Source organism: Oncorhynchus keta, chromosome 1 (genome assembly GCF_023373465.1).
Source record: "Oncorhynchus keta strain PuntledgeMale-10-30-2019 chromosome 1, Oket_V2, whole genome shotgun sequence".
In the NCBI taxonomy this organism is placed as follows: domain Eukaryota; kingdom Metazoa; phylum Chordata; class Actinopteri; order Salmoniformes; family Salmonidae; genus Oncorhynchus; species Oncorhynchus keta.
Genome location: NC_068421.1, coordinates 60,072,487 through 60,095,963, shown reverse-complemented (window position 1 = coordinate 60,095,963; position 23,477 = coordinate 60,072,487). Strand labels below are relative to the sequence as shown.

The 23,477-nt window shown below is 46.6% G+C and overlaps 1 protein-coding gene across 1 annotated transcript in view; it reads right to left on the bottom strand.

Moving 5' to 3' along the window:
• Positions 1–23,477, bottom strand: part of LOC118358805 (protein unc-13 homolog A-like) — a 76,297-nt gene that overhangs the window by 21,275 nt on the left and 31,545 nt on the right. Inside the window, 23 exon segments of the mRNA XM_052529706.1 lie at positions 251–328; positions 458–535; positions 660–803; positions 2,075–2,171; positions 2,422–2,548; positions 2,849–2,934; positions 3,049–3,182; positions 3,768–3,902; positions 4,154–4,243; positions 8,104–8,172; positions 8,327–8,480; positions 8,677–8,840; positions 10,275–10,390; positions 11,411–11,580; positions 11,775–11,916; positions 12,486–12,713; positions 13,550–13,769; positions 13,903–13,977; positions 16,092–16,170; positions 16,461–16,507; positions 18,087–18,177; positions 18,427–18,845; positions 18,847–19,270. Coding sequence (XP_052385666.1) covers positions 251–328; positions 458–535; positions 660–803; positions 2,075–2,171; positions 2,422–2,548; positions 2,849–2,934; positions 3,049–3,182; positions 3,768–3,902; positions 4,154–4,243; positions 8,104–8,172; positions 8,327–8,480; positions 8,677–8,840; positions 10,275–10,390; positions 11,411–11,580; positions 11,775–11,916; positions 12,486–12,713; positions 13,550–13,769; positions 13,903–13,977; positions 16,092–16,170; positions 16,461–16,507; positions 18,087–18,177; positions 18,427–18,845; positions 18,847–19,270 — 3,367 coding nt within the window.

The following is a 23,477-nucleotide window of genomic DNA, read 5'->3' as shown; positions in this document are numbered from 1 at the left end:
CAGTGAGACCAGGCTAACACACAGAGACACAGAGACACACACACACACACACACACACACACACACACACACACACACACACACACACACACACACACACACACACACACACACACACACACACACACACACACACACACACACACACACACACACACACACACACACACACACACAGAGACACTCTCAACACATACACAGTCAGATACAGCCTGGGCTGGGGGAAAACAGGGAAAAGAGAGCCACTCACGTCCTTTCCTCCCATGGCCTCAAACATCCTCTCCAGTTGAACTCTGAGCTGCTGGATGTTGTTGATCAGGATGCATGGCTGCAAACAACACAAAGTCATTATCAACTACACTATCCAAATATCGCACATTTTCACTGAAATGCACAAGCACTGTACTGTAGTGCATCCCCATACAACATGTGTCATGTCGAGTCATTGGCCACTCACCACTTTCTCCATGTTGACATAGTTAGCAAAGCACTTGGAGATGATGTCAGCGTAGGACAGGAGAACGTTACCGATGGTCTGAGGAGAGAGAAGGCGATAGGAGTATGTCAACCACTGTCTCTGTGACTGGGCATGCTGGCTCAGCTTATCACCATGCAGCCATTAAGGAAGTGGATATAGTGTGTAGAATACTGTAGTGTACCTTGGCAAATCGTTTCATATAGTTGCCTACGATCTGGGGGTCGGGACACTCCAGCTTGCGGATGATCTCGAAGCTCTGGTTGAGCTGAGAGAAGACGTCCACCACGGAGCAGGAGAACAGAGCATGTTCCGACGTTACCTGGAACTGGAGGAGGAGAGAGGAGAGGAGAGAGAGCATTAAGAGACTGGGGAGGGAGGAGAGAGAGACTGGGGAGAGAGGAGAGGAGAGAGAGCATTAAGAGACTGGGGAGGGAGGAGAGAGAGACTGGGGAGAGAGGAGAGGAGAGAGAGCATTAAGAGACTGGGGGGAGGAGAGAGAGACTGGGGAGGGAGGAGAGGAGAGAGAGCATTAAGAGACTGGGGAGGGAGGAGAGAGAGACTGGGGAGAGAGGAGAGGAGAGAGAGCATTAAGAGACTGGGGAGGGAGGAGAGAGAGACTGGGGAGAGAGGAGAGGAGAGAGAGCATTAAGAGACTGGGGAGGGAGGAGAGAGAGACTGGGGAGGGAGGAGAGAGAGACTGGGGAGAGAGGAGAGGAGAGAGAGCATTAAGAGACTGGGGAGGGAGGAGAGAGAGACTGGGGAGGGAGGAGAGAGAGACTGGGGAGGGAGGAGAGAGAGACTGGGGAGAGAGGAGAGGAGAGAGAGCATTAAGAGACTGGGGAGGGAGGAGAGAGAGACTGGGGAGGGAGGAGAGAGAGACTGGGGAGTGAGGAGAGGAGAGAGACCATTAAGAGACTGGGGAGGGAGGAGAGAGAGACTGGGGAGGGAGGGGAAGGAAGAGAGGAAGAGAAGAGAGTGAAGAGAAGGGGAGAGGAGTAGGGAGACATTTATGACTGAGGGACAGAGGCCACAGATTGTTAACATCAGGGAAGAGAGAGGGAGAGAGAGAGAGGGAGAGGGAGAGGGGGAGGTATAAAGGGAGAGGTTTGAGAGATGGAGTATATGAAAGAGGGAGAAGAAGAGAGATGTTGTGAGGGCTGCAGGACCAATGAGCTCTGAGAGCATAAATAAACATGATTGTTGTGGTCTGGTTTGAGGATCTCTAGGGTTGTTTGAAGCCGGACAGGGTAGACGGCCGGTCTGTGACGGTTCCCAGGGGTTGCTGGGTAATGAGAACATGACTCATTAATCCACAGGTTGGTACAGTCAAACGCTATCTCCCTACATGAGAGCAGTCTGAGCAAATCTCTTTATCGTCTCTCTCAACACTTTCTCAACGTTTTGTGCTTTGGATTCCATTGTCTCAGGGAAGTCTTTAATGAGTGCAGGAAAGGGAGTGGATGAGAAGTCTGCCTGATAACTAGGATGGTAAAATGAGGAAGCGACAAAGGAAGGGATTACTTTAATTCTGACACAACCAATGTGACTCAGCACTTGCATTTTGAGTAGATGAGGAGAAGAAGTGGAAAAGTTTACCCCGTCTTTTTTGTCCCTCTCCAGCGCACCGTGCAGGAAGTCTCGAGACACTTCCTCATTCTCGTCCAACCACTGGATGACAAACGGCTCAAACCACCTAGGAGACATCACACGGGGGTGGTTTGATATGAGTCGACCCCACTGGAAGTTTTCATTTCAAACAACTTCTGAGGCTGTAGAGTCCATCTGGTCTTGCTTATGGGCTGTGCTGTACAGACGGGAAGTGTTTTGTGTGTGTGCGTGTGTGAGAGTGTGTGCGTGCTTGTGTATGCCTGCATGCATGCATACGTGTGTGTTAATGTGAGTGTGTGTGTGTGTGTGTCATCATGGCACAGGGTGGCACTTACGCCGGGTACTCGGGCACACGGCTCTTGAAGAAGGGCAGGTCTTTGCAGTACTCGTTGTAAAGCCACTTGACTTTAAAATGCAGGTTCATGTAATCCGCACTCTTACACAGCCGGTTCTTTTCATGCTCTGAGAGAGAGAAGAACGAGAGAGGGGAGAGAGACAATGAGAGAAAGAGAGAGAGAGGAAAGACAAAGCTCTTAATTAAAGAGCAAATGAGCCCAGAGGGGTGATCTATTCTCCGCATGTAGCGCTAACAGGCTAATCGAGAAAAGCCCTTATACTCTGGCAAACCGCCTCAGTGCCAATAGTGTCATATCTGCTTGTAAACGAACCCTGACAGCCCCATAAAAACAGAGGAAGAGACTAAGACTGTTAGGACAGAGCTAAACCACTGGTGAGGGTGGTGCGACTTCATTCAGTGCTCACCCTCCATGGCGTACTTCATATCCTGAGCAAACAGGTTCCACATCACCTCGGCACTGATTTTACCCACGTTGAGCTCCTGAGGAAACCTACACGTTGTAGACGGTAAGAAACACAGAGTTATGTATTGATGTAGAGGAGAGAGACAGAAAGCGAGAGAGACAGCGAGACAAAGAGACAGAGAAAGAGAGGGACAGACTCACTGGTTGAGGCAGGGTGTGTAGGAGTTCTTGTCCTCTTCTATGATGGACACGATGAGGGTGATGAGTTTGGACCAGAAGTCCAGGTTCTTGATGCTGGGACCCTGCTCCTCTGGGTGATCCACTCCTGGCTTGGCCTGGACAAAACAAAACACTGAGTCACTGGGATACTTTGACATTGGCTACTATCGTAGCTTAACATGCAGACATAACTCAAGAGTTTCAAGTTAATCAAGAGTTTGAATTGTGCAGATATCAAGTCAGGATTCAACCCCATTCTGACTCTCCTCTATTTTGCTCAATAGTTTGTCCATTATCTCTCTCATCGCTACCGCTCTAATGAGCTGATGAACCCATCAAACTACATGTACATGGTTTAGTCCTTTGGAAAGAGCTGATAGTCAGAAAAAAGTATTCCTACCATCGCAGGGGTTCAAACTGAAGAATTATCTAGCAAAGAATTTAACAAAATATGGGCCCCTCAGGATGGAAGGTTTTATTCAAAAGGAAACATTTGCTTTTGAAATTCATGAAGGGAGTCTGAATGAATCGTGCCACTTTAATGAGGCAAAAACAAGGCTTGTAAATCCCTATCTAAATCCTGTACAGGCTTGATGGAGACCAGCCTGAGGTGTTAATGACACGGATAGAGACACACACACACCTTCACAGAGCGCACGCATACACACGCACGCACGCACACACGCACACACACAGCCTACCGGATCTGTCTGGTACTCCCGGCTGTAGAGCTCGTGACAGTTGTTGAAGATGTATTCATAGGTGGAGTTGAGACAGGCTTTGACACAGTCCTTCACCACCTGACTGGCTCTGGGGGGACTCTGTAGCTCCTGTACCTGAGGACAGTCACAGACAGAGAGAGGATCCTCAGACTAGGAAAGCCCCATACAACCACACTCAGTCAAAGGATCTCAGTGAAGATGGATGTCTGATAAGAGGACGTAGTGTAGCGATACTGTACAGTGTAAACAAGAATAGAGACATGTGGCACCAACAGAGTAAAGAATACGAGTAGAGGAACATGTATTGATTGACCAGAGCAAAGCAGAGGCGATCCAAGCTGAGGAAGATGTAAAGAGAGAGTTACCTTCATCCTGAAGAATGTGATGCTGGTGAGCAGGTCCACAGTAGACTTGAGGTCCTGCAGCCTCTCAGAACTGCTGGCTGGGAAGTTATTCTGTTACACACAGAGAATAGAGCAAATCAGATCAAAAATCACATTTTATTAGTCACATGCGCCGAATACAACAACCTTACAGTGAGATGCTTATTTACTAGCCCCTAACCAACAATGCAGTTTTAAAAATACGGATAAGAAATAAAAGTAACAAGTAATTAAAGAGCAGCAGTAAAATAACAATTACGAGACTATATACAGGGGGGTACCAGTACAGAGTCAATGTGCAGGGGCACCGGTTAGTTGAGGTAATATGTACATGAAGGTAGAGTTATTAAAGTGACTATGCATAGATGATAACAGAGAGTAGGAGCGGTGTAAAAGAGGGGGGAAATGCAAATAGTCTGGGTAGACATTTTGATTAGGTGTTCAGGAGTCTTATGGCTTGGGGGTAGAAGCCTCTTGGACCTAGACTTGGCGCTCCAGTACCGCTTGCCGTGCGGTAACAGAGAGAACAGTTTATGACTAGGGTGGCTGGAGTCTTTGACAATTCTTAGGGCCTTCCTCTGACACCGTCTGGTATAGAGGTCCTGGATGGCAGGAACCTTGGCCCCAGTGATGTACAGTGCCTTGCGAAAGTATTCGGCCCCCTTGAACTTTGCGACCTTCTGCCATATTTCAGGCTTCAAACATAAAGATATAAAACTATATTTTTTTGTGAAGAATCAACAACAAGTGGGACACAATCATGAAGTGGAACGACATTTATTGGATATTTCAAACTTTTTTAACAAATCAAAAACTGAAAAATTGGGCGTGCAAAATTATTCAGCCCCCTTAAGTTAATACTTTGTAGCGCCACCTTTTGCTGCGATTACAGCTGTAAGTCGCTTGGGGTATGTCTCTATCAGTTTTGCACATCGAGAGACTGACATTTTTTCCCATTCCTCCTTGCAAAACAGCTCGAGCTCAGTGAGGTTGGATGGAGAGCATTTGTGAACAGCAGTTTTCAGTTCTTTCCACAGATTCTCGATTGGATTCAGGTCTGGACTTTGACTTGGCCATTCTAACACCTGGATATGTTCATTTTTGAACCATTCCATTGTAGATTTTGCTTTATGTTTTGGATCATTGTCTTGTTGGAAGACAAATCTCCGTCCCAGTCTCAGGTCTTTTGCAGACTCCATCAGGTTTTCTTCCAGAATGGTCCTGTATTTGGCTCCATCCATCTTCCCATCAATTTTAACCATCTTCCCTGTCCCTGCTGAAGAAAAGCAGGCCCAAACCATGATGCTGCCACCACCATGTTTGACAGTGGGGATGGTGTGTTCAGGGTGATGAGCTGTGTTGCTTTTACGCCAAACATAACGTTTTGCATTGTTGCCAAAAAGTTCAATTTTGGTTTCATCTGACCAGAGCACCTTCTTCCACATGTTTGGTGTGTCTCCCAGGTGGCTTGTGGCAAACTTTAAACAACACTTTTTATGGATATCTTTAAGAAATGGCTTTCTTCTTGCCACTCTTCCATAAAGGCCAGATTTGTGCAATATACGACTGATTGTTGTCCTATGGACAGAGTCTCCCGCCTCAGCTGTAGATCTCTGCAGTTCATCCAGAGTGATCATGGGCCTCTTGGCTGCATCTCTGATCAGTCTTCTCCTTGTATGAGCTGAAAGTTTAGAGGGACGGCCAGGTCTTGGTAGATTTGCAGTGGTCTGATACTCCTTCCATTTCAATATTATCGCTTGCACAGTGCTCCTTGGGATGTTTAAAGCTTGGGAATTATTTTTTGTATCCAAATCCGGCTTTAAACTTCTTCACAACAGTATCTCGGACCTGCCTGGTGTGTTCCTTGTTCTTCATGATGCTCTCTGCGCTTTTAACGGACCTCTGAGACTATCACAGTGCAGGTGCATTTATACGGAGACTTGATTACACACAGGTGGATTGTATTTTTCATCATTAGTCATTTAGGTCAACATTGGATCATTCAGAGATCCTCACTGAACATCTTGACTTTGTTGTCCTTAAGCCATTTTGCCACATATTTGGAAGTATGCTTGAGGTCATTGTCCATTTGGAAGACCCATTTGCAACCAAGCTTTAACTTCCTGACTGATGTCTTGAGATGTTGCTTCAATATATCCACATAATTTTCCTTCCTCATTATGCCATCTATTTTGTGAAGTGCACCAGTCCCTCCTACAGCAAAGCACCCCCACAACATGATGCAGCCACCCCCACAACATGATGCAGCCACCCCCGTGCTTCACGGTTGGGATGGTGTTCTTTGGCTCAAAGCCTCCCCATTTTTCCTCCAAACATAACAATGGTCATTATGGCCAGACAGTTCTATTTTTGTTTCATCAGACCAGAGGATATTTCTCCAAAAAGTATGATCTTTGTCCTCGTGTGCAGTTGCAAACCGTAGTCTGGCTTTTTATGGCGGTTTTGGAGCAGCGGCTTTTTCCTTGCTGAGGAGCCTTTCAGGTTATGTCGATATAGGACTCGTTTGACTGTGGATATAGATACTTTTGTTCCTGTTTCCTCCAGCATCTTCAGAAGGCCCTTTGCTGTTGTTCTGGGATTCATTTTCACTTTTTCACCAAAGTACGGTCATCTCTAGGAGACAGAAGGTGTCTTCTTCCTGAGCGGTAGGGCGGCTGCATGGTCCCATGGTGTTTATGCTTGCTTGTTTGTACAGATGAACGTGGTACTCCCAAGGATGAACCAGACTTGTGGAGGTCTATAATTTTTTGGGCTGATTTCATTTAATTTTCCCATGATGTCAACCAAAGAGGCACTGAGTTTGAAGGTAGGCCTTGAAATACATCCACAGGTACAGCTCCAATTGACTCAAATTATGTCAATTAGCCTATCAGAAGCTTCTAAAGCCATTTTCTGGAATTTTCCAAGCTGTTTAAAGGCACAGTCAACTTAGTCTATGTAAACTTCTGACTCACTGGAATTGTGATACAGTGAATTATATGTGAAATAATCTGTCTGTAAACAATTGATGGAAAACTTACTTGTTTCATGCACAAAGTAGATGTCCTAACTGACTTGCCAAAACTATAGTTTGTTAACAAGACATTTGTGGAGTGGTTGAAAAACTAGTTTTAATGACTCCAAAAGAGGTGTGTGTGTGATGTGTGTGTATGTGTGTGTGTGTGTGTGCAGACTATGTTGTATAAACTGGCCAATGCGGTAGTGCAGAAGCAGCAGTCTCAGTCTCTTCCACTGACTCCAGACTAGATTAAAACCCACAGCTCTTCACCTCACTGACCCTGTGTGTATGGGGAGCTGCCAGCCCAATTAACACATCAGCCTCCTTTCTCACATCACACACAGAGAAAGAGAGAGAGAAAGAGAGAGAGAAAGAGAGAGAGAAAGAGAGAGAGAAAGAGAGAGAGAAGAGAGAGAGAGAGAGAGAGAGAGAGAGAGAGAGAGAGAGAAAGAGAGAGAGAGAGAAAGAGAGAGAAAGGAGAGAGAAAGAGAGAAATAGAGAGAGAGAGAGAAAGACAGAGAGAAAGACAGAGAGAGAGAGAGAAAGAGAAAGAGAGAAAGACAAAGAGAGAAAGAGAGAGAGAGAAAGAGAGAGAGAAGAGAGAGAGAAAGAGAGAGAGAAGAGAGAAAGAGAGAGAGAGAGAGAGAGAGAGAGAGAGAGAGAGAGAGAGAGAGAGAGAGAAAGAGAGAGAGAGAGAGAGAGAAGAGAGAGAATGAGAGAGAAAGAAAGAGAGAAAGGGAGAGAAAGGGAGAGAGAAAGAGAGAGAGAAAGAGAGTGAGCGAGAAAGAGAGAAAGAGAGAAAGAGAGAGAAAGAGAGCTAGATTGAATGAGAAAGAGGGAAATAAAGGTAGGTAAGGACACAGATAGAAAAGCAGACAGAGACAAATAGAAGAGTGAAGGTCAACAGTAGTACCCGGTACATGGACAGATCAATCCTCAGAGAGTTGTGGAGTTGGTCCAGGAGCTTCACAAATCGTTCTTTCTGTAAAGAAAAAAAATTAAAAGGGTTTTAAAACACACCACAACACATTAGCCTAACAGCTAGCATATCCATTGGCTCACCTTTAACACTGGGTTGAGGCATTGCATTATATTTCCTGTCTCCATCCAACCCTCATTAATTTGGGGCGACTCACCCCGAAGTTGGATGCGGCGAAGCGGTCGGAGGCCGACACGTTGTTGGTGGCCTGGGTGGTGTGGGCGTAGTAGGCATTGATGTTGGCCAGCAGGGTACTCATTACCGCGGGAACCCCCGGGCACATGTACTTAGACGACAGGCAGGCAAAGTGACTGTGGGAGAACACACACGGCATAAACATGATCACTGTGGTATATATGAAGCAGACTCCTATAAAGGCCTGTGTATTTCCCTTGTGATGTTATACCCCAATATCATCCTAAACACAACCGTACACCATGTGTCCTCTCAACACATTACAATGTGTATGCTGTTGCTAAGTGACAGGGTGGGTACATAGGAGCTCACGTCATAGCCTGGTAGATGGATTCCACTCCGTAGCGCATGGCAAACTCATCCACTATCTCCTGAGGAGTCTCATCAAAGTACACCTTCCACGCATCATCCCCTTTAGCGTCTGGAATCTTCACAACGCCAGAGCTCTGCACATCTGTGACAAAGTGGAAGAGGTTCTGGGGAGAGAGCGGGAGGGAGAGAAATGCATGGGTTATGGGCGGCAGGGTAGCCTAGTGGTTAGAGCGTTGTACTAGTAACTAGTAACCGCAAGGTTGCAAGTTCAAACCCCCGAGCTGACAAGGTACAAATCTGTCATTCTGCCCCTGAACAGGCAACCCACTGTTCCTAGGCCGTCATTGAAAATAAGAATTTGTTCTTAACTGACTTGCCTGGTTAAATAAAGGTAAAACAAAAAAATAAAAACTCAATCCAGACTACGATTTCAATGAGTTGAAGTGGCTAAAGTGGCTGAATACAGGGAGATGTCATGTCGATCTCAGTTTGAGTATGTCTGAGCAGGAGAGCAGAGCACGTCACACTCTATAACTGACTAACTGCTCGGTGATCAGAAGGTTGTTCAATTCATTATTCATTCAGGCCTGGGCCGCCATTCATCACACGACTTTCATTAGAAATGGATCACGTTGATTTCATGTTCAAATTCTTCATGCAAATTTAAACAAATTAAAAAGACCTAGTCAACTGCTGCCTTTAAAAATTGCAGTTCATTTGCAAAATGGTGTTTGTCTATTTTGGCTTAGAGAGTACAGAAGGATCAGAATCACGCAGTGTGACGACTCACCATTACAATGTGTTAAGCCATTGTGGAGATTAAGAGAATTTGCTACAGATCATCTATTTACAGTGCAATTCAATATTACTTGTCGCTATGTTTAGGTTCAGTTGTTTGCAAACTATATCCTGAGTAATGGACCAAGTAATGACTTGATATAGGACAGGGATCATCCACTAGATTCAGCCATGGGCCGATTTTTTCTTAGTGGATGGTCAGGGGGCCAGGACATATTTGCATACCGCAAATTGACAGCAAGAAGCCCAAACAGATATAATATTTGACGAAAACATAATAATTTCAAACCTTGTATACGATCACACATATTATGTATGGGAATACTTTGAAACAGATTTCCTAAATTAAAATCACTTGCAGCTGATTTGCTGGTTTATTTTAGTCTTTTATGTCCAACAATAAAATACAAATACAATTAAGGGGAAAAAACGAAAAAAACTATTGGGCTCACAGAACTCTGATATAGGGCAATGCTCATTTAGAATAACTATGGTAGATCATTCCATATAGAGGGAGAAATAATATCTGTGGTATTTCATATCTGATGTGGTCTTAATGTTGATCGAGCAATGCAGACGTTGACACTTTTATGGGATATTAACTTCTGATTCATCTGTAACGGCCACTTCAATGAACGACTGCTACATCAGTCAGCTAAATGAAACGAGATGACTGGGCTCATTAATCTCACTTGCTACCTGAAGGAATACACACACACACACACACACACACACACACACACACACACACACACACACACACACACACACACACACACACACACACACACACAGCATACCTCGTGCAGACAGGTGTATTGGACATGATATGGAGCGACTGTTTCCTCTCCTTTGATCTCTACATTGATGTGCATCCTGATGGCACCAGACACAGCTGACTTGTCTGTACGCTTGTCTGCAGAGAGGGACAAAAGACAAGAGTCTCAGTCAACACATATTAGAGTCAACATAACAACAACTATCTTTATTAAAGACCTCAACCTTTCACCCAAATTAGTTCACCAAATGTGCCTCATCTAATGGATACCTAGAAAGTCATTTTATGGACTCAATGATTTGGTTCATTAGCTTAGAATGAATGAATTAATTAATGACATTTTATTTTCATGTTAAATCGCCAATTTGCAACCAATCCCATATGGGATTAATTGACACATAGTATTAGAATTACAAGTAGAACATCAACAAAATGAATGTTTCCCCAGGTCTTTCCCCTACTGACCCAGGTCTTTCCCCAACTGACCCAGGTCTTTCCCCTACTGACCCAGGTCTTTCCCCTACTGACCCAGGTCTTTCCCCAACTGACCCAGGTCTTTCCCCTACTGACCCAGGTCTTTCCCCAACTGACCCAGGTCTTTCCCCAACTGACCCAGGTCTTTCCCCAACTGACCCAGGTCTTTCCCCTACTGACCCAGGTCTTTCCCCTACTGACCCAGGTCTTTCCCCTACTGACCCAGGTCTTTCCCCTACTGACCCAGGTCTTTCCCCAACTGACCCAGGTCTTTCCCCTACTGACCCAGGTCTTTCCCCTACTGACCCAGGTCTTTCCCCTACTGACCCAGGTCTTTCCCCTACTGACCCAGGTCTTTCCCCTACTGACCCAGGTCTTTCCCCTACTGACCCAGGTCTTTCCCCTACTGACCCAGGTCTTTCCCCTACTGACCCAGGTCTTTCCCCTACTGACCCAGGTCTTTCCCCAACTGACCCAGGTCTTTCCCCTACTGACCCAGGTCTTTCCCCTACTGACCCAGGTCTTTCCCCTACTGACCCAGGTCTTTCCCCTACTGACCCAGGTCTTTCCCCTACTGACCCAGGTCCTTCCCCTACTGACCCAGGTCTTTCCCCTACTGACCCAGGTCTTTCCCCTACTGACCCAGGTCCTTCCCCTATTGACCCAGGTCCTTCCCCTACTGACCCAGGTTGTACCAGACGTCCATCTCTCCGCTCAGCGTGCGTACTTCAATGATGGTCTGACCCAGGAAGTCATCAGACTCCCTCTTGAACTTCTGTTTTACCCGAGACTTGATGTCATCATCCTCGTCCCACACCCGCACCTTGATCCGGTCCGAGGAGTTGTGGCACTCACTACAGGGAGAAAGAGAGAGAGAAACAGGAAGACGCCACTATGTCATTTCCTGCTTGAGGGACCCACCAATCCCATCTATTCACATGGGTTCAGATTTGGACATATGCATTAATTGTGACCCATTCATAACCTGTGAATACACAACCTTCAATGTCATTTCAGTCCAGTACTTTCTCTCTCTTATAGTACTCACAAGTGGAAGTTCTCCTCCCAGACAGGGTTGAGGTTGCCGTAGATGGTCTTGGTCCTCTTCTTGGTCTTGCCCACCTGGACTGTGACATAAGGGTCACTCGTGCCAGTTTTATCCTTGGCCTGAAGGCCCTGGGCACACAGCACTGTGGAGGGGACAGGGGGAGGGGACAGGCGACAGCATCAGGTGGTCAGTCTGACTGGAGCATAGCTTGTTTAAACAGACTGACCAGTGGTCAGTCTAGTTTAAGAGGCTATGTGGAGAGAGTTCGCCATCCCACATACTCCCATTGGCCTATTCAGATTATTTGCCTTTCCTACCTACAGACAGATATCTCTAATCCCTCCTCATATTTCAAGGGATTTATCTAATCTGTCTCCTTTGTGTCAGACAGTGGCTCAACGGTCTACAGCACAGTATGACCTTTACAACAAACAGAACTGGAACGCAAACAAACAAGAGGAGACAGAGGGGGATGATGTGTGTCGTGACTCGTGATGGAGTCAGACTCCCAATGGCATTTGCCAGAGCTTTACAAATGGATGGTTCTGGACTCATACAATTCACAAAGCGTCTCAGAATAGGACTCTGCTTGTTTATCTTTTTACAGCATAATGAATAAGATTCTTTTTGTGATTCTGATAGCGCGGACCTGATCCTAGATCAGCACTCCAACTCTGAAGCCCTGGTATCTCCCCCCGGTCTCTCTCTCACCTGTGATGCTGATCTTGGCTGACCACTTGGAGGTGCCGTCCAGTACGCTCTGTTTGATCTGCTTCATGTAGGTGACGTGAGTGGCTTTGACCATGGCAAACACCTCCTGGATCAGCTCAAAGATCTCCGGCTTGTTCCTCTCCCGGATCTTCATCCTGTCCTTCAGAACCATGATGATGTTCTGGGTTCGGTCCTCCGCCCCATGCTTAGAACTCTTCTCCGCTGCCCCTGAGGTAGACAAGAGCGATGAAGGTCAGATTTGATTTATTGAGTTACATTAGAAATTAGAAGGTTTCTGTGATGCTGCATGGAGGTCATGAACTGTTTTCATTGGGTTGAATGGGATACACATTGGATGAACGTATACGAAGGATGCATAACATAAACCATGGCATCTAGAAAAACAGATTTTACTGTTATCTTTGTTTTATTGTTCTTTTATTCATCTCTTTTATTGCCTTCTGTCATTTTCTTAAACTTCTTATCCTGCATTTCTAAAATTGTTTTGCTGTAAAGTACGTTGCAATTTTAAATGCAGTTCAAATAAATCTTGATTTGATCTATAAGAGCAAATGTGCCCCATCATCAGAACACTGTGAGACAGAGTATGCAGTATGATTTATGGATGAGTACTCTGGCAGTATCTGCAGACCTGTGAAACGCCCATGAAGAGTTGGAAAGGTGGAGAGGATGTCAAGGAAAGACAAATGGCTTTTAATTTCCTTTCCAGAAAAACCAAACAAGATAGAGAGTGTCTGAGACAGCAGAGTGGGAGGAGAGAATAAGAGGGAGGAGGACAAGCAGAGTGGGATGAGAGATGTAGGAGAATGGAGGGCAGAGTCTGAAGTACAACAGTCAAAGGAGTCTTTTAGTTAATGACACTCTTATCCAAAGCAGCGGTCGGTAAGATCCATTACAGAAGTAACCTCACACGTTTGGTGTTGTTACTACAAACCTCTAAACAATTTTTTCCCAACTTTATTTTTCACTGCTATATTATGTTTAAGCACCAACTGAAGAAAACTTTACAACTCACTGAGCAACATCAACATGGCGCTACTTACTTTGCAGGCAGTCAGCATTGAGCAGGTCCTGGCACTTATCGTGACATTTGACCCCACACTCGGTGCACCTCATGCCCTGGCGGGCGATACCCCACAGCAGCCCCTCACACTCATAGCAGTAGGTGGGCGTGGTGGCCGTCCACACCTCAAAGTTATGGGGCGTGGTGCAGGAGATGGGGTAGATCAGAGCCTGTAGAGTCTTCTTGTACACATGACTCTTCTACAAGAGAAGGAAACAGAAGAAGAGAGAGGAGTTATAGTCAGAGACTTAGTGGAATCTATGAGTACATGGAGAGAGAGAAAGACTAGCTGCATATAGTGTGAATAGAGAAAAGAAAGAGCCAGAAACGCACCAGTTCCTCGTTATTGAGAGTGCTGGACGCCATGGCTGATGTAATCCCTGCCTTCCTGGAGTTCTGAGCCAGGGACTGAGGTAGGCCAGGAAGGGGAGTAAAATAAAGGATGGAGTGGATGACAATGAAAGAAGAGATAGATTTTAAATATAGTAGTTCGGTGCCATACTGTGATTGAAATACATTCAATAAAGGCTTTTAAAAACAAAGTAACAACTTCGATTTTACTCAAAGAGGAAAGTATATTTCTCTTGATACATACTTTAACATCTCTCGACATAGTTTGGATCAGAATACATCTCTAAGCCAATAGGGAATAATGCAGCCCAGCTGTATTCTCCCCAAGTGTTTATATAAGAAACAAGGGGTCATGGGTATCTGGAATAAAAGTGCTTCAACATTCCCTTTTCATTTGGGACCCAAGTGTTACTCACCATAGCCTGTGACAGTGCATGTGAAGGAAGGAGGAAGCAGAACAAGAAACAAGTGTTAAAAGGGCCGTGTCAAAACAACTTTAGCTACAGTCACAAACATGGCCACAGTGGCATAGGAGTGATTTCAAAACAGATACAGGGTGACGGTGATAAATTAGCCAAGGGAAAGGAAAATAACTCGATCAGGAAGAGTTATTGATGTTGTTGATGAAATACTGGGTGGGAGGAAAGAACGAGACCTATAAATCACACAAGATGAACACGTGGCATGTAAACAACTTTGTACACGGCGAGGACAAAGGCCCCTAGGGACAGAGGGAAATGAATGTACTTCCTTAACAATGTTGAAGGATAGACACCATTAAAACACAGAGAGTTAGGACACTGTCTGGGGCTCTGTTCTAAAACACAAAACCTGAGAGAGAGACCTGGAGAGAGATAATTTTAGTCTGAAACTATATGGAGAGAGAGAGAGAGAGAGAGAGAGTGACTGAGAGCTTTGACTAGAGACTCAGAGAGTAGCTTTGGCAATGTTAACACATGTTTCCCATGCCAATAAAGCCCTTGAATTGAATTGAATTGAATTGAGAGAGGTAGTAAGCATTTGGAGAAAAAGCCATCGTCCTGCACATACTTCTGTGTCTGAGAACACTGGCTGAATATTAGTCTGGCTTTGTTGCACATTCAGATTCAGTTCCACTCAGCACATTACCTGGTCTGGATGAATCAGACTCAGGCAGTTAGTGTGTGTGTATGCGTGTGTGTGTGTGTGGGGGGGGGGGGTGTACAGTGTGACAGTAAGCTGGATTCATAGAGACAAAGTGCTGAGCTATTTTGTCCGGCATGGTAATTCTTCATTACAGCTCACGTTGGAGCCGAGCCACCTGAGCGCTGAGCCGGCAGTATAGTCTGGCAGGCCTTCAGCTTATCAGAGCTATTCAACTCAAAACTTGGAAATCAGATCAATTGGCAGGGATGAATAGAACAAGGACAAGGCCATCTATTTGGTGTGAGTTTAATAGCCTCGTAAGCACCTGCTTTGACAGCTACTTAAAAACTCTGCTCTGCCATTACTCCAGCTGGAGCCCAACAATAGTACTATTCCTCTGTATACTTCTCCAATGAAAATGATCTACTCTATTCAATCTTTAACGGGACAGATAAAGGTGCTATCTAGAACAATAAATGGTTATTTGGCAGTTACATAAGATAACCCTTTGAAGAACCCTTTTTGGTTCCAGGTAGAACCCTTTAAGTTCCAGGTTGAACCCTTCTGGGTTCCATGTATAACCCTTTCCACAGAGGGTTCTACATAGAACCCTAAAGGGTTCTACCTGGAACCAAAAAGGGTTCTACTTGAAACCAAAAATGGTTCTACTTGGAACCAAAAAGGGTTCTCTTAGGGGACAGCCAAAGAACACTTTTTTTTCTAAGAGTATATGAGTGTTCACGTACAGTACAGCAGGATATAACTATCCAGGATTATCCACTCTCATCTAGCATCCCATTGGTTAACATACCACACCCCCAAGGCAGGCCTCAGTGGCCATCTGAGACCCCTGACTCTGGGTTCTTCAAGTAGAGACAGAAGAGCAGGGTTGTCCCCCTCAGGGCACAACAAGGAAAGAAGGGGGGAAGATAGAAAGAAAGAAAGAAAGAAAGAAAGAAAGAAAGAAAGAGAGTAGAGAGAGAGAGAGAGAGAAGGGGTGAATGTCGAGTGACTATATTTAGTAAGTGGTCAGAACTTACACTGACCAGGTCCCTGACCAGAGGCATGGCTTTCCTCTTGCGGAGGTCCGGCATGCTGTCAATGCTATACAGCGCCCCACCCACCCTGCATGGGGAGAAACCCCACAAACACAACACTCTTATTATCACAAAATCCCCTTCCACCACTAACACATAAACACACTGTAAATTACAGGAACAAATACTTTAACCTGGTCCCAGATCTGTTTGTGCTATATAGCCATGTTTGTATGACAATGGCCATTTGCAACACAAACAGATCTGGGACAAACTACACTCCAATTATTTGCTCAAAATGTCATGCAGTTTTGTTATTATTTAATGTTGTGAAGCTTTATTAGCATACTTGTGGGTGTGATCGTGACAGACACTTACCCTGCTGATAGCAACAGGGAGCAAATCCCAACCGACTCCCCTCGAGCCTGTGGAGAGAGGGGTGAGACAGGGTGAGACAGGGTGAAGAGTGATTGGCACATAGTATGCCTTGAAATGGTTTTATTAGGTCTTAGTACATCACATATCTGCCCCTGTCTGTCCCGCCACAATAACAAAGATTGAGTCTCCCACAGTTTGTTAATATAAAATCAAGAAGGATGTGTTTAATTGGTCAGAAAACAGTCCATAATGTCAGCCATAAAACATGGAAGGGAGACAAGAGGGCGTTGCCTCGGGTGATTTCACCGTCCATTGACGTCAGTGGGGAGGCCTTTGTGTTTGAAGGCCATGGTTGAAAGTGGATTTGTGACAGATCCTTATCTGCAGTAACATTCCAGTAATTCTATCTGTGCTCGAACAGGAAGACGTGCTCCTTATCTCTCTGTGTGTTCAGAGCACGACACAACAACACTGACATTCACGTTATTGTCACCAGCAGCGCTCACAAGCAACCACGGACACACCCACCTGGCAGTCGTTTCCAGCCCTGGCCCATCAGAACGGACAACATGCATATCGCTATGGGGTGGCAAAAACAAAACTGAAAAGAAAACAAATGAAATGGCACACAAACAAGGGTAAACAAATATAAATTATCGTAACAAAATAAAGCCAGGCTAAAACAACAACTGGATCACAACTTAAAGGGCAATATAACTGGAATTAATGATTAAGAAGTGAATGAAACAAAACTGAAGGGGCACAGATGTCAGAAGATACATTTCAGGGCAGGGACATATGAAGGAGTGACAGCATTATGGTGAGAAACATAGCAGGCAGCCACATAGAAAGTCCATCCACACACACCCACCTGCACCAGCCTGGACTCATAGACTAGACATAACATAGTAAATGGAAATCTGGGGAACTAAAATTAGTATGATATGTTACATTTGGTCACATAAGAAAGAAGGTTCAAATGAAAGGATGGGTGTGGTCGGGGAGGATGGGTGTGGTCGGGGAGGATGGGTGTGGTCGGGGAGGATGGGTGAGCGCTTTAACGCAAATGTCTAGCAACCCAAAGGTTGCGTGTTTAAATCACATCACGGACAACTTTAGTATTTTGGCTAATTAGCAACCTTGAAACTATTTACTACGTTTTAGCTACTTTGCCACTACTTAGCGTGTTAGCTAACCCTTTTCCTAACCTTAACCCTTAGCCTAGCTAACGTTAGCCACCTAGCCAATGTTAACCACAATAAAGTGGAATTTGTAACATATTATTAATATTGCAATTCGTAACATATAATACAAAATATAATTCATAACACATCATACAAAATATCATTCATAACATCTCATACAAAATGGATGATGGACATTCACAAATTAATATTATATGAAACGTAACATCCTACTAAATGGAGGGAGAAAGATTTCTGTTTACTGTTACTTACATCTAACTCTGAGTCCATGTCGCGCACACACACACACACACACACACACACACACACACACACACACACACACACACACACACACACACACACACACACACACACACACACACACACACACACACACACACACACACACACACACACACACACACACACGCTGTCTCACCTGCTGCAGCTGTAGTCGGACCTTGCTGCAGAGCCGTTGCCAGTTGGCCCTGGCCCTGTCTGGTCCAGGCTCCATGATGGGCCTTTGATAACTGGGAGGGAAATGTACAGGGGATTTCAGACTGGTGCTCATTAATTGTGAAGATACTTAGATGGTAGAAAATAATCGAACTTCGCTCTGTTTTAAAGGCAGCAGTGGATAGTAATAAAAGTCTATTGTAGTACAACGTAATGTGTAGAGGGGAAAGTTGTAGTAAATAGTTGTGGTAATAGTGTAGCAGACAATGGTGTTCAGGCCAGCATTACTATATAACTACAGAAGTGGATGGTTGAGGGTTCACCTGACAAGAGGAGTCTCACTCTTCTCTGCTGGGACTTCTGCTGGGGGACTCTCCACCACAAGGACCTCCTGCTCTAAAGACAGAGGCTCTTCCTCTTGAAGGTCTAGGAGGATATCATCCAGGGCATCAGACACTGGAGGCTGGGTCTCTGGAGCAGGGGGCTGGGTGGTGGGCACCGGGGGCTGGGCGGTGGGCACCGGGGGCTGGGCGGTGGGCACCGGGGGCTGGGTGAGGGATGGATGGATCATGGGGGTAAATGGAGGCTTGGTGGAGGCTGTGGTGACAGGGGGCTGGACAGGGGGCATGGTCTGGGCTTGGGTGGTGGGGGCCAGGGTGGGGGGCTCGGGCTGCTGCTCTCTCAGAGAGGCTTGTTTCTCCAGAGGGGGCCTGGTGATGGAGGCCTCGGGGGCCAGCGTGGGGGGCTGTGCTGGTGGGGGTGGGGGTGTAGGGTGGCTCCTGGTCCTCGCTGAGCGTGCCGTCCAGAGGGTAGAGATCTTCATCTTCGTAAATTATCTCCTCCTCTCCCTCATAGTTGTACTCTCCCTCTCCCTGCTCGGGCTGGTAGAGCTCGCCCTCCTCATCGTAAATAGCCCCCTCCTCTCCGCCATCTTTGACATAGCCCCCTTCGTCACTGTAAACCACCTCGGGCTCATCGGGGTCCCAGCCAGCTGATTCCTTGTCGTAGCTGACAGAGGAGTGGCAGGAGTGGTAAGAGTCGTTCTCATCGTAGAGCTCCACAGAGCCTCTCAGACTCCCCTCGTTCTCAGGGCCAAACTCCTCACTGAGCTGGGAGCTGCCTCGACTCAGCTCCCCAGAGGAGGCATAGCGACTGCTGCCTGTAGGACTGTAGACAGACAGACAGACAAATGGACCACAGTCAGAAACACAGACACATAGAGCAGACTGGGGACGAAAAAACAAAGAAATTAACAACCAAATGGGCCCAGAGTGCATGTTAAGGGGACATATTTGGGACTAAAGTGAGGGAGAACAGTTAACCTAGGATAAAGAGGAGAGGAACAAACCCAGGCATCCTGGACCAAGGGATAGGCTAGTGTGTGTTCCGATGCATGAGTGTGGAGGTTATGTGGTGTAGTAACAGGGAAGTCTTCATTTTTAGTATAGAGAGAGAGATATTATTGGTGGATGCTCTGATCACACGCCAAATACAAATCTGCATATTCAACAGAGCAGAGATTCACAAACACCCAGAGCCAACACAATAAACAGCGAAACAAGACGCGAGGTAAACAGCCTTGACAAGTAATGGCACCCACTCAGGTGAGGTGATGAGAGAGAAAGAGAGAGAGAGGGAGAGTGTGTGAGTGTAATATTTACGGTTCACTTTTTATTGTTCATTTCACATTTTGAGAGAGAAATCGGAGGGACAGGGGTGGAGAAAGAAAGTACAAGTGGAAAGAGAGAGGCAGGGGCCTACACTGGACTGAAACAGACTCTTTTTAGCAGACAAATAAAATAGCGGAACATTTATCGACTTTGATGAATGAGGCTATTAGTGAGAAGAGAAAGAGAATGAGACACCTCATGAGTCAGAGAGAGAGAGAGAGCAGACTGGAACAACACACAACCCAACACACAGACACAAGTCCACTCGTTTACACACAATCGATTAAAGCAGTGAAGGTTCAATAATGCATGAGGCGGTACAGGGGGAGTAAAGAAAGAAGGAAGAGTTAAACAGCCCTGGACTGTGTGTGTCTGTTTGAGAGCTAGGAGACAGGAACCTGGGCTGAGTGTGCCTGTTTGAGAGCTAGGAGACAGGAACCTGGGCTGAGTGTGTCTGTGTGAGAGCTAGGAGACAGGAACCTGGGCTGAGTGTGCCTGTTTGAGAGCTAGGAGACAGGAACCTGGGCTGAGTGTGCCTGTTTGAGAGCTAGGAGACAGGAACCTGGGCTGTTGTCTGTGTGAGAGCTAGGAGACAGGAACCTAGGCTGAATGTGTCTGTGTGAGAGCTAGGAGACAGGAACCTAGGCTGAATGTGTCTGTGTGAGAGCTAGGAGACAGGAACCTGGGCTGAATGTGTCTGTGTGAGAGCTAGGAGACAGGAACCTAGGCTGAATGTGTCTGTTTGAGAGCTAGGAGACAGGGACCTGGGCTGTTGTCTGTGTGAGAGCTAGGAGACAGGAACCTAGGCTGAATGTGTCTGTTTGAGAGCTAGGAGACAGGAACCTGGGCTGTTGTCTGTGTGAGAGCTAGGAGACAGGAACCTGGGCAGTTGTCTGTGTGAGAGCTAGGAGACAGGAACCTGGGCTGTTGTCTGTGTGAGAGCTAGGAGACAGGAACCTGGGCTGAATGTGTCTGTGTGAGAGCTAGGAGACAGGAACCTGGGCTGAGTGTGTCTGTGTGAGAGCTAGGAAACAGGAACCTGGGCTGTGTGTGTCTGTGTGAGAGCTAGGAGACAGGAACCTGGGCTGAATGTGTCTGTTTGAGAGCTAGGAGACAGGGACCTGGGCTGTTGTCTGTGTGAGAGCTAGGAGACAGGAACCTGGACTGAGTGTGTCTGTGTGAGAGCTAGGAAACAGGAACCTGGGCTGTGTGTGTCTGTGTGAGAGCTAGGAGACAGGAACCTGGGCTGAGTGTGCCTGTTTGAGAGCTAGGAGACAGGAACCTGGGCTGAATGTGCCTGTTTGAGAGCTAGGAGACAGGAACCTGGGCTGTTGTCTGTGTGAGAGCTAGGAGACAGGAACCTGGGCTGAGTGTGTCTGTTTGAGAGCTAGGAGACAGGAACCTGGGCTGTTGTCTGTGTGAGAGCTAGGAGACAGGAACCTGGGCTGAATGTGTCTGTGTGAGAGCTAGGAGACAGGAACCTGGTCTGAATGTGTCTGTTTGAGAGCTAGGAGACAGGGACCTGGGCTGTTGTCTGTGTGAGAGCTAGGAGACAGGAACCTGGACTGAGTGTGTCTGTATGAGAGCTAGGAAACAGGAACCTGGGCTGTGTGTGTCTGTGTGAGAGCTAGGAGACAGGAACCTGGGCTGAGTGTGCCTGTTTGAGAGCTAGGAGACAGGAACCTGGGCTGAATGTGCCTGTTTGAGAGCTAGGAGACAGGAACCTGGGCTGAATGTGCCTGTTTGAGAGCTAGGAGACAGGAACCTGGGCTGAGTGTGTCTGTGTGAGAGCTAGGAGACAGGAACCTGGGCTGAATGTGCCTGTTTGAGAGCTAGGAGACAGGAACCTGGGCTGAGTGTGTCTGTGTGAGAGCTAGGAGACAGGAACCTGGGCTGAGTGTGTCTGTGTGAGAGCTAGGAGACAGTAACCTGGGCTGAATGCAAACAGGAAAACAGAACACCTGAGGAAACCAACACACACATAGAAATAAACACACGGCATACGCACAAAACCACTTCCAGAATCCTGCTACTCAATCAAGAAGCGCACACGCATGCAAACTCTCTCTCTATTTAGTACACCCACATGGACACACACAGCTCTTTTACTGAGCTGTCTGGCAGAAACCTGCATTTTCCTTCTCAAACACCAAACACAGCAGGAGAGAGAGGTACAGTGGCACATACAGGAGGACATGTGTCTTCCCCTCTCTGATAGGCTACTATTAATTCTGAACAGGCATGCCTCCTGCCACCCAAGAGCCGGGGCCGGGGGTCCTCGGCCAACAGTATGGTTGGCTCTGACTGGGGGAAGCCTGAGCTGCATAGTTAATCACAGAGAGGACTTGTCACTGAGGCACCGTAGGAGGAGATAATAACAGGCTGCCAAATGAGAGACAGAGGAGGCAGAGGAACCACACAGAACACACTAACACCTCATCACTGCAACTCACATCAACTTAGCCAAACTTCTCCTCTATGCCTTCAACGTCTTACATAACAACACAAACACAACAGGGGAACTCATTCACATTTCACCACAGATGTACGACAGAAAGAGGGGAGATCATGTGTGTGTGTGATACCGGTGTGTATACAGTAGTTATTATCAGGTAGATACAGGATCGGAACGTAGATAAGAAGTAGAGAGAGGGAGTTGAACAGCACATGCATGCAAGCACAGCGAGCGAGGAGGACAGGACTATTCCACCACTGACGTCACAGCGAGATCACGGACGAAGTCACAGGCTGGAGCAGGAGGAAGAGAAAGAGGAGGAAGAGGAGGTGCAGAGACCCACCTATCGGAGAGCGAGTGCCTACTGTCTAGAGAGTACTGGCGGCTGGTGTGCCGGCTCGAACCTGAGGCTGAATCGAGATCGCTGCGCCCGTTGGTGGCCGAGTCTAAACTATCATAGCGTCTGGCAGGAAGGAGGGAGAGGCAGTAGAGGAGGAGCATCAGTACAGTCTAGCCTGGGGCTTTTCAAAGACACACAGCAACATCCACAACACCAAACTGCCTGGCAAACCTACAGCATAAAGACCACTGGCACTGACCAAGGAGCCAGACAGAGCCAGTCAGACAGAGAAGAGAGTGATTGGTTTTAGCTATAGCGGAACTTGCAGGTCCATATGGCTAAAAACAGAATCACTGTCAAGAGAAGCCTGTATGCAATAACGTGGCTGCCCCAAGCAAGGCATGAGTTTGAGTGAACTTGTGCCTTTGAACAATAGATGTAAAGACAAAAAACACACTTGATTTGGGGGGCAAAACAAGTTGCTAAGTGATCACAGGGGGCTGTATTTCAGCCACACACAGACGCATGCACACTCACACACACACACACACACACAGATGGTGCCAGTGAGGCTCTTCCCACACGGCCTGTGTACAAGGTGGGCATGACTGCTCCTTTGGGCTTGCATAGTGAGGCCGCACCGCAGTATGCTCTGGAGAGTGAAGTCACAGTGGGACAACAGGTTACCATGTAACAACAGTGTGAACCAAAACAAGCTCACGGGGCTCTGTGGGTTCTGTATCAGTCTGATTTACTCTGTGGGGAATAGAGTGTCGATCTCTAGAGGAGACAAAGTCAATATGGATCCCTTGACTAAGAAGAGGTGTTGCGAGTGAGATCCATGCTGTGTCAATAGTCTAACGTAGTTTCCTTTCCTCATCTCCTTTCCTTCACCCACACATATCTCAA